Here is a 19655-nt window from a genome sequence, read left to right as displayed (position 1 = left end):
CAAAACAAAAAGGAGGGCACAGCACAGCTGCGAGAATGCATGTGAACCCTGACGCTTCTTTAAGAATTACCAAAAAATTTCCAATAGCTTTAGGGGTTGTTTTCATTAGTTGGGGTGAAGGATTTGTTGCCTTGGGGTTGGTTATTTTAGCCACGTCGCAAGCACCAAGCCATGGTACCGAGCCACATGCAGGCAGTGGATTCATGGAGTTTAAAAGCCTCCGAATGGTCCCGTGCTAATCTCGCTGCCATCAAGATTTTACAATTAATTTTCTGTAGGAGGAAACTGGTCAAACTATCATGAGTAACACTTTGCCGGGCTGTAAAACATGCACCTTTAACACCAACACACAGCGTGCAGGGCCTGGGAAAGGCTAAACCCTCCCAAGTGAAAAAATAACCATGTCGCATTTTATGGGGTACATGAACCTTTTGTTTTATGGCAGCTGGTTACAGAAACCCTATTGCATTTTCTGCTGTAAAATCCACTCAGCGTGACACCGGCCACCTCCAGGGGATGGCTTGGCAAGGAGACAGGACAGGAAAGGGGATTTTCCCAAAGGTTGCCACATGAAGGACAGCCAGCCCCGAAATACAGCCCAGAATCAGCCTCAGGCTTCTCCTCGGTGAACCCCAACACCAGCCGTCCCCCAAGCCAGGGAAGTGGCTCCGTCACCTCGGAGCAGGTTTGAAGCATCTCCCTCCCCCAGGATTGCCCAGGGCTCGCAGCGGGCAATCGTGTCAGGGTTTTTCACTTCAGTGAGTGACAACTTACACTGAACAAACTTAACTCACATGCATGGGGATGCTGGGCTGCTTGAATCTCCCAATTTGGCTCAAGAGATGCTTTCAATAGCTTTTACAAATTTCTAACTTCTTGTCACTTCTTCAGAGGTTGATTTCACCCCCTGGAAAACATTACACGTTTCTCTGGAACGTGTAGTGCCAACCCTTGTGGTAGCTGTACAGGGCTAATAAGTCATGTAAGGCATTTTGTGAATTCATTTGGTATTGCAAGTGTCCCATGCATTTTATTACTGCTTCTGATTATGATTACCTAAAGATGCTGAGGTCCATTCCACTGAACAGACCTATGTAGTTTCTAAGGTAAGAAATATTATCTGCCATAATTCAGATTTCTCACGGGATGCAACACAGCCTTTACTCTTGAAATAGTGCTGCTTCAGTCAATGATTTACCCCCTGTTTTCAAAGCATACCCAGGGACAGACTTCTGCATTGAAGAACACCCCTGGTTTTGGGTGAATTGCCCTGTGGTACCCCAGGAATGGCCTGAGAAAGCCAGAGCTGCCAACTTCCTGTTCTCCCAGTGACCAAAATGAGGGTCCGCCCTGGGCTTTGGTCTATACAATACATGCAATGCATTGCACAGCTGTATCGGAGACCTCAAGCTCGTTAACCTATGTTTGCAGCGAGCACGTCTGCACCCCCTGGCAGGGCGCCCTCGTGGCCCTCAGGATGCAGAACATCTCCCAACGGGCAGGCGATAAAACGGATTTTTTAACAGAAAAGCCAACAACCAGAAGGTAGGGACCAAAACTAAAAGCCCGAGCAGAATTCTTTCTGTTTGCTTGTACTCCTTCCCATCGCCTTAAAGCAAATCCCTTAAAGAAGGGTGAGTCGGAGAGAAGAGCAAAGCAGAACCAAGTGTGAGAAGTTCCTTGATTCAGATCTTTGAACCACAGTTCATATCGCTTGCCACCTTTCTGTGCTTCAGAACTGAGCCCAGAAGCTTGGTCCTCATCCCTTTAGATAAAGTTCAAGCCCATCCTTCCCATGTAAATTCAAAAATTTTATGACTAGAAAAGCTTTTTGAACAGAAGCTGACCAATTGTCCTCTGGGTAAACAGCAAAAAGGCTTTGAAGAGATAAAGGAGACTTTAGAGGAGAGTCTCATCTTTTTAGGAACCAGACCTCACTACATCTTGGTCCTTTCATCCTGGGCCTGTAGTACTGGGGGAGGGGGAATAATCTAGTTAATTCACTAATCAAAGAGAAAGCAAAAGAGGAGAGCATGTCTCATCACTCCCTGAATACATTGCTCTAAAGGGCTGAACGTTATCTGCAAAGCTGTAATATTAATGGCCTGGAATAATCCCAAGAGTCAGAGGGCTGAGAGCGGTCCAGCACTGTACAACACAGCAACAGCCATAGATCCTGGCTGACGGAGCTACTCGATAACCTCAGTTGCTCTTCACACCTAACAGTGCATCCTGCTCTTATATACACACGCTCCCAGCTAAGGGAAAAGCACTTCACTCCGCTGGAGGGTCACTCTGCAATTAGTAGACCAAACCTTAGCTTCCCCCCAAAAAAATAAAGTCTGGAAAAACATGGTATTTAGTAAAAAACAAACCGAACAAAAGCGTTCACAAACATGGACCTGCTTTGGAAGCACGAGGGCATGGCCACTGCAGCTGCCAGGGCCATAAGCCCCACTGCTTCCCAGTCTTAAGGAGCAGTTAGTAGAGCTAATTAAAGCGATGAAGTGTGCTATGGAAATATTTCCCCTGGTTTGCTTATGTAGCACACACTAATCGCACCCTTCTGTGGCCTCACAGAGACCAGCCAGCAAAAATTAGAAATATTTATAATCAGAAGTATTCCACATCACCATCTCCTCTCTGTATATAATTATATACCTATCATATATAATTAGAAATTTAAAATTAGACATTCCAGGCTTTTAATACTTCTCTATTTCTTTAGATATTTCTTTTATCACCGATACAACCACCCCCTTTTACTGACAGTCACTGTTGTGCTCCACGCTGCCGGTAATGGCATCCACCTGGGTGAAGGACCTGCATCTATCAAGCTCCGTTTGGAAGAGCAGCTTGCGGTCAAACGCAACACAGAATAAAAGCAGCACACCAAACCCGAGAGACATGAGAAAGAGAGACCAAACCTCTCCCACAGTGGGTCACGGATCAAACCCAGCCCCAGGAACCCCCAGCTGAGAACACTGGCTCAAACCAGGCACCGAAACATTTGGTAGGTGCCTACAAGCAACTTCCCAACATGATGCCATGGGACTGCAGGGGTCAGGGGGCCCAGGACAAGAGACATCGCAGCCATCAAGGTAAAAACCCACAGCTTTCCACCTGCTATTGTGCCACAATATCTGTTATATTGCACAGCAAAGGAACAAGAGAGCTCCCCAGCTCCCCACTGAGCCCCTCCCCTACCTCTGGATGTGCCTCTGGATCCCTAAGGAGGGTCCTTAAACCTTCCTTTTCCCAGCTGCATCGTTTTAAAGCAGAGCCTGGAGCTGATTGAGCCCCGGCACCTGAGGCACCAACCTGTTTCTCTCCTACTGCCTGACAGCACGTAATAACCTAATGACAAGCCCCCGGGGTGCGGTGAGGCTCGGAGGGCTCCTCCAGCCCTGGTGCTGTCTGTGGGGCAGGGGTGGTGGTGACTCATGAGGACATGGCACAGCAGAAATACTGCTCAAACACCAGGCAGGTCCCTCTGGGATGGTGGTGTCTGACCTGGGTCCCTGTGTTGTTTCTGGCCTTTACAACTGCGGCTGGGCTGCAGGTTAATCACAGGGTGGTGCAATCACTCCTCCTGGACACGCGCGCAGTATCTTTTCCCGAAGGCAATGCCAGGCTTTGGCCCACTGCGGTCCATGGTCTGGCTGTTCCCTGGTGACCAAGAGGCTTTGCACAACCCATGCATGAGGCGGCACGGGCGGCTGGGGCGGGTGTTTGCCGAGGGGGGTTGCACGGCGGCTCCCTCCACTCTGCAAACAGCTGGGTGGGAAGGGGAGCGCGGCAGCACCTGCAAGTGGGGCACCCCAAGTAACCCAAACTGATAAAGCTGAAGAGGAAGATGACCTTCAGCCGGATTAAAAAGTAGCCAGGGGATTACTGAGAGCCTTGATAAGAAATGAAATGGACTCCCAACTGTGTGTTTCACTGAATCCTTGTTTGTTATGTGTTGATCATAAATCAATAAACCACTTTGATCCTGACTGGATTTAACCCTCATAAACTAAGCAAGTATTTCCTGAGGGAAAAATAAAAAAAAAATAATGCCCAAACTCATAGGAAACAGAGAGAGAATTCCTTGCCTCCCCGTTGCAGCCATCCTGTTGGCTGTGATTAAATATTTACACAAGAAGGAATGGGAACCTGAGGGTTGAAAATGTGGCATAGGTGCCAGTCCAGGAAATCATCTCTGCTTCTCTTTGGCCCCTTTTTGGAGCTTATCTCTCCCCGCTTTTCACATGCGAAGAATGGTGCCTACACAGAGCTCATCTGCTACTGAGTCGACATCCTGCTGAGAATCTAGCCTATGATTTCTTTCAAAATCAGATAGCAGTTTGTTGGCAAAGTCAGGAAAAGGAGTTAATTGTCTTCAATTCCCGGCCGTACCGAGAGGAGTGCTGTTAGGGGAGGGAGAGCCATTATGAGCTGAATGTCTGACCAGCTCATTCCTGCCATCGCTGTTAGACGCAGGGATGTAACACCCCACCTGGTTTGGGGACAGAGCGAGCAGTGTGAACCCGCTGTCTGCGCAGGGACACCGCCAGCTCAGAGCACTGCCCACGCCACAGAGAATCAACGTAACCTTCAGCAGTGTGGGGTAAGAGATATGGTGGGATAATGGGTGTTAAGTAGAGCAAAAGGCAATGGTCATGGTAAAAATGACTTTAATACACGATCTATCAAGTTACATTGTGCTATAAATAAAACCTGAAAAAATATAAAAAGAAAATAAGTTTTTATAATTAATAATCCCAAATTATTCTTCTTCTTTTTTTTTTTTCTGAACATCTCCTCTGGATAAATATAAACAAGAACGGTACCAAAAAGTATTGACAGAAACGTGGTGATGGTGAAAAAATTCTTGATGCCATTAACTGCTAAGAGAGTTTATTTGCCTGGTTTTTTGGCAGCCTTTGGGAACTTCTTAAATTCAGCCTGTTCCTTGAAAAAAAGCTGAGCAAGGATATGATCTGCTGTTGCATGGAAGTAGTCATTCATACGGAGAGTTTCCAGCTGTGAAGAAAAAGACAATATTAAAAAAGAATAGTTATAGCTACCTGATCTATTTCACAATATTGATACTATGCAATATGAAAGTGCACCTTAAGTCCCAGGTGAAAATGAACAAATATAAAAGTATATAAATAATGACAGGTTACATGGGGCTATCAAGATCACTGGAGATGCGTAATCTTAAAGACACCCTTGCTCTGGCTCCCAGGGTATAGATTTGTTCAAGGCCTCTGAAGACCTCTCCCTTTCAGGGGTGCTCAGCTTGTAAAGACCCTCAGCCTGCCCAGTCTGCCCAAGGGCACACTCCCTTCCTTAAACACCAGCAGTGCCTCACACACAAACACGATCCGAATTCCATCTCTCTTACGCACGCATATGCACCAGCATGTCACACCCTACCACAGACCTTTTCTTTGCCTTCCCTAACTCCTGTTTCCACGTACAGAGTTTTGATAGGTGTTGCATGCCAGCCGTTCACACCAGAAGGAAATCTGCACTGCCAGTGTGCTTGACACACTCTTAGAATTTGTTTTGAAAGGTGTGTGTGCCAAAGGACTAAGCTTACATGCATGAGAAAGGCGTAAGGTTATGTACAGCTGAACATTTTTTTGCTTCCCTTGCCCGTATGAATTCTCACCTGGTTTCCTGTACTGTAGGCTAGAATCAAAAACAAATCCTCATCACATAAGCTCTTGATATAATGTTGCGTTCCAACAGGGAAAAATATGACATCTCCAATGCCAATGTTGAAGTTGGTGGTGACTCCAGAGAGAATAACTCCAGCCTGGTGCAAGTAAAGCAGTAATATTCAGCAACAACAATTTTCAGTGTATTGTTAGGGGATAAATACACAGTGACGGTCCCAGCATGGCAATAAAATCACCTCACGTAGCATCAGTGCTTTCACTGAGACCCTAGTGAGAAGGTCCTAGGCAACACCCTGAGCAAGAACCTTCGTGCCATCTCAATTATCTTTGCACTTCACATTTGCACTGAGGGAACCACGTATAATAAAATCCCTAAATCTTAATCCTCGCTAAATTTTATCTATTTATCTGTCCCTCATGGAGCTAAATCCAAAGTATTGCTTTTTTATTTTGTACTCCCAGAAATCAGGGGAGTGGCGATTCCTGTAATAAGCATTTTGCTGAACCACCTAACAAGGTGGACAAATTCTGCTCTTTGTACAACGCTACTTTGACTGGACAAGCTTCCACAAATGTAACTGAGATCAAAATTTTGTGTGGAGAAGGAAAATACGGGCCTTGAAAGTTTTATAATACTACTAATTGTAGAATCATTAATCAGGGCTGGGAACCAGTTATTAGGTCTGTAATTGTTTTACAGCCAAAACTCCACTGACTTGCCCCTCACTGCTGTAACAAATTACCTGTCCACAGCCACTAATGACATAACCCATCTCATTAGCATTGAAGTGGAAATGAGGCTGCCCCAGTCCATTGCTGAATATCCGGAGAGTTGCCAAGGTAAGGGTATTTTCATGCTGAAAAGCAGAACAAAAATGCTCAGAAAACCATCCAAGTTTCTTATATCCCTGTTATACATGACAAAGCAGCGATGAACCCACAGAAACTGCACACTACGCCTTATGTTTAAATAGCTACAGTATCCAATTAAAAGCACATACCTTGTTCAGCGACTCACTAAAAATTTTTTCTGTTTCATTTAGTCCGGTGTTGTTTATGCGGTAGCGAGCCCACTGGAAGATTCCTCCTGGAAAAGGATATTCTGCTGACCCTAAAACAAAGACAGCTATTAAGCATTTCCAGCAAGGTTTGTTTAACATTGCTTGTTAGTGTATTGGCCAAGTTCAAGTCATTGCTATGTACTAAACTTGAGGCCTCGAACCTTATGAGCCTCTGGCACCGAAAAGAAAGTCCATTTTGCTGATCTATCCTTCAGGCACTAGACACTGCAGTCTCCTTGACTGTATTTGTCTGTAGCCAGATAACCACAATGAAAAACTCCAACTAGATTTTTCCATCCTGTATTGCTTAAGCCAACAGGCTTAAAAGAACATGCGAACTGCCAGTATATAAATTAGCCTTTAACCTTTATGGCATTGACCATGTGTCACAATATTTTGTAAAGTACTGCCAATGCAGAAGGACATTTTGCTCCAAGCACAAAGCTTTTTGTCACACACACACATCTATTTCTCAGGACCTCCCTCAGCTGCATGTGGAGCTCTGGACCTGTATTTGCTTTTTATAGCTTCTCAAATAGACTATACTACTTGGAATTAAGTTTTATAATCTATCTTTATTAGGTGCTCACTGATGATTGATAGATCCAGGCTGTACAGAGGGTTTAATACAATTGCTGATAAACCGGTGAATATGGTTCAATACTGGTTATGAAGTTGTATTCGTAAAAGAAAAGGGAGGACATGATTAGGTATATGGTAAGGTATTTATTCCCTGACATTTCACGTGCAAATGCAAGATATTCTAAGCAGCTCAGTAGCAGTCACTCTCCAGCTAATCTGCTGCAGGACTTCCTGGCCTATTAGATTTTAATTTCTGAATGAAAACTTTAGGTTTAGGTTATTGCTTAAGTGTAGCAGGGAACAGACCAGTCCTGGTTACATACATCAGCAAAGAATCTTGAGCTGGGCAGTAGTTAGCTCATGCCCTGCTACTTACCTGGCATTCTGCTCTCATACCCACTGTTGCAGATAGAAACACTAAAACCAAAAGGGTAAACTACTCTGAGGTGAGAATCAGTCTTCAAAGTGCAGTTAATTAGATGTATTATCAATATATTTTTCATCTCCTTAATTTCTTATCATTTCTCTGTATACTTTTTAACTCCTGTTTCAGTGAATCGCTTACAGATCCCCTCCTCTTCCCCTCTAGAGACACAGAGAGCTCTTACACACAGGATTCTCAGCTGTGTACCTTTGAGATTGTAGAAGTACTGCCATACCAGGTTGTCCGGAGACTGCACATAGCTGGCATTTTGCACAAGCTGATCTAAGTTTGATGGGAGGTTAATTGCTTGATCTTCTTTCTGTTTCTTGAAAGTTCTGATGAAGTTAACACCACCTTGTGGCTGTGGGACACACGGCGCATGTTAAATTGACAGATACACACAGCAAACTGCAGAATAAAAATTTTGCTTTGTTGAAGATTCCACCTTAGTACCTGGTGGTAGATAAACTCTGCCTTGTGGACATGCCTCATCTCTTTAATTGCCTTGCCCTGTCAATACTCTGTTTTGCTCCTTTGCTCTGCCCTTCCTCCTCAGTTACTACAGAGATTTGGAGCAGAAGGGAAACTCAATCTGTCTCCCATCAAACTGGTTCAGGGTGGGAAGGGGCCTATCACAATTCTGCTATTTGAACACGCAGATTCCTCAGACTCCACAGAAACTGTGGCCACATTCTTGCTCGTAGGACACTGCCAACTAGCCAGTTCAAATAAGATCCCTTTTAGCAAGGAGATGGACTTATCTATAGTTTCCTATGCAATCTTCTTATGCCACAGAATTCATCATGGGGCTATTGGGAAATTAGCTTTGGGCTTCACTATTTAATTTCCTTTTCCAACCTTGGAAATATGGAGGATCCTCCATGAACCAGAAATAAATATGAAGAGTGGAGGAGAAAAGGTTTCTTGGAGAGAGCATCATCATTTCTTTCTCCTTGCACATAAAGGAACACACAGCACATGGCACAGTGCTACACAAAGGACACGTGTACATCCTTCCACACTGCTGGGACTAAAGACAGCAGCTGAGGTAGGGAGGATCCTCTCTAAGAAACAGAGAACCTGGACTGCCATGTTAATGTATAGAAGACTAGATAAAGGCTGGCTGTTCTATCATACAGACCTTTAATGCTCTAGCTGCTATATCCTCTGGGGTAGAGAAAAAGGCATCATCTACATCCAGGGTCTGAAGCTCTTCATGTGTTGTAAAAAACAGCAAGAACACACAGTCTTCTGATCCTACATTCTTTACCCAATGCACAGTGTTTCTAGGGAAGAAGACCACTTGACCAGCCGTGACACTGTATGTGGTAACCACGCTGTCATCTGCACCAATTACTCCAATCCAGGCAGTACCCTGTCACATAATCACAGTTTAAGAACCGTAATGAAAGTTTCCTCATTTAATCCATATGCAGCAAATCAGTAATTCAAATAACCGGAAGGCTGTTAGGAAAAAAGAGATCCTGATGCACCCTCTAACAAGCCTTTGTGAACTTAAATCCAGAATAGAATTTTAAGTGACAAAATTTTAGAAGGTTTAAGGAATACATGACCAATACACATTACACATACTTAAACCATTTCTTATTAAAGAGGTTGAACACCTATAAAGGAGTCATCTTCTACCTAAAACTGCTGGACAGAGGCCCAGGTGTTTGTGGAATGCCCTAATCCAAGGAGGATTCTCCATCCAGCTGGAGCTATTCAGTTCTGATGCTGGTCAAAATATGAATAATTGTTCTTAGATAGAAATTAAAAATTGAGATCTAAGTACCTATGCTTCCAAAGAAACATAATTTTGTTTTCAAATTAATATGCTATCTTGAATTCCTCATGGTATATAATAAATAAATAAATAAATTCTATTTATTGGTTTTGTTTTCTTTATTTTTACAGATTGGAAATCTGACACTCAGGTGAGACAGAGCAAACCTTTCAAAGAGACTTATTTGGAGGGGAAAGGGGAGAGGTATTTCGTTCAGGAAAGAGAAGACTGTATGGGAATAAGAGTCTTCCACACAGAAGAAGTTGCGAGAAAGAAAGATGATCTGAAGCTCTCCAAAGCCAATACAAAGGGAGAAATTAGGATATGTTTTTTTTCAATTAAAACCCCCATGGTTTGTGTACCAGAACATTCTAATGTTTTGTGTACCAGAACGTTCTAATGGTTTGTGTGACAAAACATGGGAGACAGCTACTTTTTGATTTTGTAATCCTTTTGTTCCTTTGTTGAAAATTTTTAAAAACTGAAGAAAACTGTGAGATATGCTTTAGGTGTTCTTAACATGGATCAGTACAGGGGGTGGAGTCAGAGGCTTTCTTAAGAACCTTAACAGTCCTTCATCTCTCTGATTCTGCAATGGTTCTCTAAATTAATTACTTTAATCTTTGTAAGCACTCGGATAAGTAAAGAAAATTATGTAACTTTCAGGTGTCTAAAGTCTCCTCTGACTTCAGTTTTCATATTTCTTTGAAAGCTACAGGTGTTTGCTACTCAGGCAACAACATTAAACAGCCTATTTCAAGCATCTTCATTTGAAAATGTTATTTCAAGCAAGAAAACTGATGTCATGCATCAATCAATGGTAATTTTGCTTTTATTACCTGTTAACATTTGTTTATAATGTATATGTAATTATTTTTTACATATGTGCATCTTCTATATGTACATGATGCTTTAAACTGCAAAACCAATTGGGAAAGCTCAAATAATCAGATAATACCTGTAGCAGGTAGCCGTGTTCATTGGCATTAAAGTGCCAGTGGGGAGCCCGAAGCCCTTTGCTTTTGATCCGTAAGGTTCCAAAAGTCATTTTGGAGCGATGGTTATTGATACTTTTTCCAAATTCCATTTCTTCATCACTTTGATATTCATTTGCATCCTTCCTGAATCTCGCCCACTGAATTTCGCCACCTGGGTACACATGTACCTGTAAAGTCAGTGAGAGTAGAGAATTGGGTTAATTGTGGACAGTGGTGACCAAACAATCCAAAAATATTTCAGAAAATTATTGGTCCGCGCAATACTGAAAGTACCTATTCCTTTCCTCAGTGAAGATTCTCTCTGTATGTTCTTTAGTCACTTTTCACAATCATTTATATACTTTCTCATGTCATGATGTAATAGTATTGTTTCTACAAGCGAGAGCTAAAGAGTGACGTCAAGAACAATATTATCTGCTCCTCCTCTTTTTACATGATTCTGGACATTGATTTGGGAAATCAGTGGCATATATGCTTAAACTTTTAGATTAAAATAGTTTAGAACACTTCCCAAGTAAGGCATTTTCCTGAATTTCCATGGTTGCAAACTATTTGCACCTGAAACTATTCCTTTCCCAGTATTTCTACCGCCTCCAGAACATGTTTTGTACTTGAAAGAATCACTGAGGAAGGTCATATTAAAAGGGTTGCTCTCCTCTTAAACACTTTTGTTTCCATACTTAAAAACATTTTCTGTTTGAAAATTAATGACATAGTTTGATTGAACATGAAAACATGCCAAAATGGCTGTTGTCAGTTTAAACTGCCCTACTACCTAATCGATCCTATTCCCTCTTTTGCTGAAAAGCAGAAATTAATCAGGATTTTTTTTACATATATAAAGACAGATTTAGAAGATGGAGTATGTCTTCAGAGTTTGCTCAAAGGATAAGTTTCTGTGACTATCAATACACCTAAACAAAAACTACATAGTTCCTAGGGCTTCATTACATTGCCAATTAATTCAATTTAGCTCACTGAAACAAGATCATGCAATTAATTTTTTTCTTGCAACATCACAATTTGTTTAAATTCAGTCCTAAGAATGAAAAGGTTAGTGTGCTACTCAGCTTACATTAAAATTTGATCTTTCTGGGTTTGTTTCTCAGAATTTCATACTCTGTAATTTCAGAATCACACATAAAATGGTTGCCTTCTCTTGCCTGCCTAATTTGTTGGAGCAATTATTTAGCTCTCCAAGAGGTGCTCCAGAGATCTATAGCACTTCCAACATCTGCTATGAACTGGAGTGAAATGCTGTCAGGAAGTTTGTGTCTCTCTCCATGGATTATAAAAGAAGCCTGAACAACAGATTTAGAGTGATCACCCAATCTTAAAAAATAGTTAGGTGAAATGAATTCACTAAACTTCTATATACAATGCTAGAATATTATTGCACAAGATGAACAATTTACCTTTGATTTCCCCAGGTGATTCATGAACTGGAAACTGATATCCACATTTTTTTCATCTGGTTTGGGGGAAGATGCACCATCATCTTTAACATCTGTCTCTTTCATAAAGACCGGGTTGTTTACATAGACTAAGGACAGGACCAGCACTCCTATTGCAGTGGTGATAACACAGGCCAATAGACAAACTAGAAAGGTTTTCATCAGGGACCACCTGCCCTTTCTTTCCTGAAATTAATAAAAAAAAAAACCCAAACCCAATGCCCCCCCCAAAAAGAAAGCTTTAATGGATTTAACACACAGGAGAAATTTTGTGATAGTTCTTTTGTAATCAAAACTTCAGAAACACAGGTACAACCAAAGTACTAAGCCCAGCACAGGGAAAACTTACAGCGTATGCTATCAGATTGTTGCTGTCCTTTTGTTATTTCATCAAGTAAAAGCACATCTTCATCATCCTGGGGTCTTACAAACTCTTAAACATTTTTTTTCTGTTGCTGTTTCTAATTTATATCACAAAACACTGAAGACCTGCAGTGTCAACTCACGGCAAACTTTCATGTCTGGGGCAGAAATTCTGCCACTGCTTTATGGCACATCTCACATGGCCCCAGCTCCATGACAGTGGAGAAGATGCTCGGGGCATCATTTCTTCACCGAAAATTTCCTTTGTGGACATTCAGACTTCTGGAGGAGGGTGAAGGAGAAGCAGCTGGGCATGCAGAAGCACACAAGCTCTTTATAGAAGGCCAAGGCACTTCTGGCACCATGAACCATCACTTTGATGAGGATTTTCAGTGTTTCCTATCCCTTAACCTTTTTTGCTGCTGGAGTTGCAGCTTCAGATGAATAAAGACTGCATTATCTGCCCCAAAACTCTACTGATTCTGCATACACAGCTTGATCCACCTTTAAAGGCCTGATTTTTCAGACACTGAGTGCTTGAAAATGAGCTATGAACGTTGATTTCTTAAGCTAGACAATCAGAAATGAAAAAAAAATAGATTACTTGCTAATTTTAACAAAATTACCTTTTTCATAAATCTATTTGGCAAAAGCTCTTTACAAATACATTTCACTTGCCAGCAGAGAAATGCTCAAAATATCACCCTATACTATTTGGTAATAATCTTTTCTTCTGTTTAAATGACTCCCTTTTTAAAGCTTGTGTTCAATCAAATATCACAACAGCAGCACTCAGACCACAGTCTCATCAGAGCTCAAGGCTTTATAGTTAAATGCATTTAAAATCCCCATTTTCCAGATGTGAAGGACCTTTAATTTATAGCATTTTCACAGTAGTGGCACCAATTGAATAATTATTTTTAAAGTCAAAAGAATGCTGTACATATTACATAATAATAACTCACATAGAACACTCAACCTCAGCACAACTGTGGGGAGTGAGTTATGTTGTAAGAAAATCACAAGCCTTGGATTATTTCCAGCCAAGAAGCGGCACTGTGTTGACTGCAAACAAATGTAACAGCTTATGAGCAATATTCCAGCCCTTATTGCATGAAGTTAATTCAAATCCCAAGAAGCAAAACTTTAATGGGAAAATTACAGAGAATTACTTTTCTCAAGGGCAAAAAAAAAAAAAGAAAATATGAAACAGTACTCTAATGTGTAACTCAGTAGAGATATTAAACATTACCACAAGATGAGCTTTTAAGTAGGTCTTTCTGTTAAAATCAATGGGGAATTCTCCAAAGATAATTACTTTGCCCAGTAGTTAGAGGATAAAGAATTTAGCTATTAACTTAAGTGGGGCCAGGGAATTATGTCTCACAGTTCAGATCCTAGCTAGTGCACATGGAGCTGTGCACTTCAGGACCTCTGAAACTGAAGCCCTTTACAGCTGTTACTTTCTTCAGGACCTTCTGAATAGTATAGGATTAGGTCGTATTACAAAATAAGTGTTTAATCTTCAGACTGACTGCATTAACAATGTTTTGATAGCACTGTAAAAGAAAACTACTGGTACCTCTTTGTTTGGCCACTCTTTTCCTTTTGAAGAACTTTGTATGTTCTCTCCATGCATTTCAAATGCCTGGTTATCCATTTAGTAAAACTGAAATAGATCGGTCCACAGAAGACAAGAAGAACATTAAAACAAAAGGATGTTAATTCCGATATGTGCTCAGTTATGTTACAGAGTCCAGGGAAGTGACTCATCTTCTTCTGCATAGTAACATGAATGGCATTTAGTTCAGTTCATTGTGCAGAAATATGGTGCAATACAAATAACTCTTCTTCACTAAACTAAAACAGAAAGGTCAGACAAGTTCCACATTCAGATTTAACGTTATTCATGTATCACATGAACCCTAAGACACGACATGACAATGAGACAGTCTGAATCATCAAATATTTGGAGGGGAATTAAAAAAAAAGTGAGGCTCATCTACTTCCTTTACCTATGCTAAGGACCTAATACATTTACATTACAGTTTTGCCTGGTTGTGTAATCTACTTTTACAACCACAAAAACGGTTGAGGTTCCAGAACTTCTTTGGCAACCCATTTCCCTGCTTACATATTATTATTTTTAAAAAGGTCTTCCTAAGCCTAAATCACTCCTGCTGCAACAGAACTGTTAAGACTTTACCCACCCACAACGGAACTAAACTACACAGAAAATGTCCCACTAAGTGAGACCGATAGTACATCCAGGCTGGTATTTTCTGTCTGGCAGGACTTTAGAAAATGACAAGGGAGAGCATAGCCTGGCCACTATGTCCAGGTTACACCTTTCATACCTCACACATCCACATAACTGTTGGATGAGAGCTGCTAGAGGGAACAGCTCCTTCCCTTTAGATTTCATTTTATGGAAAATTCCATGATTTTGTCTTTTCTGAACCTGCTGATACTCCCTGACCTCCTAAGTTTACTGCTTGCAGGTCAAACCAAAGAGAACTTTTCAGTCCTAAATAGATCTCCTGCTAGCTCCTTTAAGGCCCCCTATGTTTCTATACCGTAGGATTTGAGCAACATCAAACACACGCTCCCCCCTCCAAGCTGAAGGTCCAAGGCCTTTTAGTCCATCCCTATTAGGCAGCTCTTCTATGTCCACAACTGTTTCAATGTTCTCTAACTCCACAGCCTTAGGAAAATAAACAGCAATAGACTTCATTGTTAACAGCTCTCCAAGCACTGATGTCTACCCATCTTTACAATTCCCTAAAAATAATTTAATATAGACTATTATTCCTCGTTTTGAGGCACACAAGTGTTAAATGTTGCTACCCAGTTGTAAAAAAGAAACTCGGTTTGTGTAATACACAGCATATGTAATGACCTTTCTCTCTCCTGCTTCGCCCACCCTCCATTTCCTTGATATATTTCATGTTTGATATGTGCTACTGAACTTCTAGGAAACTGAGGTGAAGCCGATTCCCCTATAATTCTTTGGTACCATTTGGCTGACTTGTCGTTAAAAAGTAAGACCATTATAGGACTGCACTGAATTCTAAACGTTACTGAAAATGTGAAGATGGCTTCAGCCATTTCTCCAAGAGTTTAGTGTTAATGATGGTAGGTGTAGTCCACTGAACGCGGGTAGCTTGTGTAAGACCTATCAGTCACATGTTCCCTGCCATAATCTGAGCTTTCTCTACCACCCATTGCTGCTGATGTGTGTTTTAAGTAAACACCTTTCCTGACATCATGTATTACCTTGTAGGGAGGTCATGGGCCAAATTTTCCTTGGTCCTCCCTTATATCAATAAGGTTCCTATCATTTACTAGCATTAAACAATAAGGAACTTCAGGGTTATTTTACTGTCTTTGAAAGCTCTTTCTCCTTATTTCTCATTTTTGTGCTTTGGACTTTCCAAAAAGCACAAAAGCCCAAGATGACTCATCTTCAGGGACAAATCTAGCTATTTCCATTATGCTTCCTGGAAGACCATCGAGGGCTGCAAGACTTATTACATTTATTTTCACTGTTCCATATTAGGATATCCTGCAACTATGTCTTCAATATATGTATTTTTATGAACTGCTAAACTCCTGAGCACCTTTTTCCTAGACTTTTTTCATAGGATTTTGCAAACAGATCTTTGAATTTCTTGTAGTTGCTTTTTTTCTGTTCTTCCTCTTTTCTGTCTAAAAATCTTGAAAACCTTTTAAGAAAATTCTTGTATTAATCTTCACCTTCTGTATCAAAACCTGACGTCACCCTAGTCTAAAAATACCCTGGATACTGTGTATTCAGTTGATTTTCCCCAATATATATTTGGTTAACTAATATCTATGCCCTCAAGGCAAATTATTCTGTCACTTGTTTACAAAAATGTTCTTTCCATCTTTATCCTCCTTGGTTTGGTGATCTTGGTGGTAGGTCCTCAACATAACAGTACCCTGGCTTTTTTCTCCTCTATTATCAAAAAGATACTTCTAACAGATTATGTCCCTCTAGATTCTAAGTTTCACTACAAAGGTAACTATTCATAGAGAAACGTGTCTTCCTTCCCTTTTTCTTCAGAAGCCACCTCCACTTTTTTTCTGTATTAATTCATTAACAAATGAAACACTCCACCATGTAAACTTTTACATTGCCTAAATCACAACTTTATATAGAACCTTGTACATTCCTCCATTTAGTTTCCATACAGTCTGAACTAATATAGACATCTTAAAATTAAGCAGACATTCACTATCCTGTTTTCCGTATTGCTTCAATCCTTTTTATAAAAAGTCTACACCCATGGTTACTATCCCTCTGGTCATCCTTCCACTGATAACACTTACACTCTTCTGTCATCAGTCCCCATAATTCTAGTTTAAAGCCTTCCTTCCCAAGTTAGCAAGTCTAAACTTAAAGCAGCACTTATTTTTCCTTATGAGATAAAGCCATTTCTACTCAGCAGTCGTTTCTTTTCTGTTCTGGAAAAGCTGTGAAAGCTCAGCCATTTAAATTGGCAACAGCAGGATCAGGTCAATTAAAATTAATGAAAAGTTTTTCTTGTTTCCCTTTCAGCAGCAATTGTCTCTGCACATTAAGAGACCCATCAACTATAAAGTTGAGCAAATATTTTGAGTAACAACATAAAAATTAAAAACCATGGTAGATCACAGAATCCATGATCAAGAAAGAAAATACACATCATGATTTTCAAGGGTTTAACAAGTCCACATATTTATATATATGTGAGAATCCATAAGCAGCTCTTGGAAAACAAATACAACTGCTCTGGCAGCATCAGAGTTACATAGGAAAAGAATTGATTGGTTGACAATGAGCAACTGCAGGGTTTGTAGGTTTTCAGATCCTCCTTTTGAGAATAAAACAGGTATAAACTCCAGCCAAATTAACCCTCTGTTGGCAGAGCTGTTAGCCTTCATGCTATCCAGAGCATGAAATTAAGTTTTCTTACATCAGCACTTTTTTGTATCAGTGTGAATACAGTGATGCAGAGAGATTTCCTAATACAAAAGAAATGTTACAAAGGAAAAGATAACTGCAGCATATAGTGATTACATTTCAAGATCAGTAACACAAGGGACTCTGTCATTAAGCCTTTAAAAGGCTAAAATTCCCAAGATAAAAATCCCATCTAATTTCCTCCCACCATGCTAAGTCACAGTCTTACCCCGGACAGGATCTTCACAGGATTCAAGAGCACAATACTCGTCTTCATCAAAGCCTTTACTTCCCTCAGCTCCGTTTTACTGATATATATACACTGTAATTCAGGAAGTGCCCTCCTCATAAAAATTTCCTGTATATGCAAATACATAGGATCACAAATACTTGTGTACATCCTTAGCAAACAGCTCTTTCCTATATAGTCTTGCTACTTTATTTATTTCCTCTAAATCCTGGCCTCTCTGGCTGCCCTTTTGTTTTTCCCACTATCACTACAGAAGATTAGATCAATAAAATTCCTTTTCTCTGACCTAGTCTCAAGAGCAAGAACACCACTGACATCTTAAATATGGCAATTACTTTTGTTTAGTACTTGATTTCCATATTCTGTTGTTTTTCCTGAGTGGCAACTTCTTTATCCTAGCTTATAAGCAAACTAAATTCCAGCTATAATTGTAAGAACTGATCAGTGTAGACAACAAAAAAGTTACTTTTTTCTATTGATAAGGATCAAATCCCTCTTTAAAATACTCTTTAATGGCCATAAAAATCTTGATCTCATTAAAAAAAATATTTTTATGTGAAAACAGGTGTCTCCCTTACTGAATAATGGTGGTTTTTTTTAATCATTTGATTCTATTCTTACTGGGATTTCTGTTGTTTACAGTAAGAAATTGTGCCACTTACTTGCATGGTTTCACACACTTAAGGTACTTTTATCTTGTGTAGTACAGCACCTCACACAGTGGACCTTATTCATGATCAAAGCCCTTCATACCTGGCCCACAAAAGTTAGTAAATAGGAATATTTAATATCAACAGTACTTTTCATTGTACCTAGGTCTGTGTGCTATGAAAAAAAAAAAAAAAGTTGATCCTGTGCCAAATTCTCCAAAGTGCATTAAACTGATAAAGCAGAAATATCTGGAGGCTAATAACAACAACAACTCCAAAGAATGAGGAATCTCACAAGTAGGGATAGGTATGAGGATTCTCCAAGCAAGAACTAATAAAAAAGACTTTCTAAATAGCAAACAAACCCTGCCCTACCATCAAGAGAAGCTCTAAGGGAGAAGGGGGTGCTTGACATTTGTCCTATGCACCCTTGCAAGCAGGATACAAAGGGAGTGTGGTATAACCTCTAAGTACTCTCACAGGGCACCAAGCCTTAGCTTTGAGTCCACCTCGCTTGCGCTCCCAGCGCCCCAAGGAGTACCTATACACCTAGATGCATAAATCTGCTTTTCTACTGTGAGCTATAAAGGCACAAACTGCCTTCAGGAACAGGAGAGCTATGATGGCTTTAAGCAGTGTCACACTACTTGTGCTGAGCGTTTGAGGTATGCTCAAAATGATGCAGCTTACATACTACGTGTAAGCACCTACACATAGCATCCAGAGTAGCGCAAAAGTAGAGTAAATTCATGATCCATACACAAACATGTATGACATCAGGAAAACCACCTCATCTTTCTTTGCACATCTGAATTCTTTTAATAAAATGACCTTTGGCAAACAGATAGTGGCTTAATGCAGACAACAGTTATACCCACAGTATCAGTGGATTTGTACATTCATGTCTCAGCAATGAAATGTGTTATAAAAAGTTTCTACAAGGAAGTTTTCTAGGAGTGATTTTAATTTCTATACTCTGATCTAACGCAGCATTTAAGAAAGGCCAATAACATCTGCCTGAAATAACACTATTATGTATCACTTATGACCTACGTATATTCTCATGATATCATGACAGCCATAAAATGAAGTCATCTATTACTCTAGCTCTACTTACTAATTCTTAATAGGAAGATGAGAGAAATACATAGGTAATCTTTCTACTTTTTCTTCTGGTTTCATTTCTCAGAATCAGTACATGCTCAGGTACCTGCTTTCTCATGTGTACATACATAAACACGCAGATTAAAAGGAAAGAGTTCACTAGAAAGGCATGTCGCCATATATTTTGTTTACTGACAGCACAAAATGCTAGGCTACATTATGTAAGCCTCAGAAGAGGTGCAAAAGGCTCCTTTCAAAATGTTTGTCAATATATTTCAATTCACAACTCAAGTTACTACTTACAGCTTTTCTCTTTGCCTCTCAATTTGCTGTTGGCAAATG

At 40.4% G+C, this 19655-nt stretch overlaps 1 protein-coding gene across 2 annotated transcripts; it reads right to left on the bottom strand.

Annotated features, from left to right (window-relative positions):
- Window positions 1-4795: 4795 nt before the first annotated feature.
- Window positions 4796-17995, bottom strand: LOC119141574 (dynactin associated protein). 2 transcript variants are annotated; one of them, XM_037374028.1, is made up of 10 exons: window positions 17539-17993; window positions 13926-14012; window positions 11942-12166; window positions 10487-10693; window positions 8884-9117; window positions 7950-8103; window positions 6677-6786; window positions 6419-6532; window positions 5666-5812; window positions 4796-5028 (listed from the first exon to the last, which is right to left on the bottom strand). In XM_037374028.1, exons 2-10 carry the CDS (start codon window positions 14001-14003, stop codon window positions 4903-4905), a joined length of 1395 nt encoding a protein of 464 aa, XP_037229925.1. In that variant the 5' UTR covers window positions 14004-14012; window positions 17539-17993; the 3' UTR covers window positions 4796-4902. The 2 variants fall into 2 exon arrangements, with proteins under 2 accessions (XP_037229925.1, XP_037229926.1); XM_037374029.1 differs by lacking the exon at window positions 6419-6532 and having other exon boundaries at window positions 17539-17995.
- Between the last annotated feature and the right edge of the window lie 1660 nt (window positions 17996-19655).

This window comes from Falco rusticolus, chromosome Z (genome assembly GCF_015220075.1).
Source record: "Falco rusticolus isolate bFalRus1 chromosome Z, bFalRus1.pri, whole genome shotgun sequence".
Classification (NCBI taxonomy): Eukaryota; Metazoa; Chordata; class Aves; order Falconiformes; family Falconidae; genus Falco; species Falco rusticolus.
This window is presented reverse-complemented; position numbering and strand designations above follow the sequence as displayed.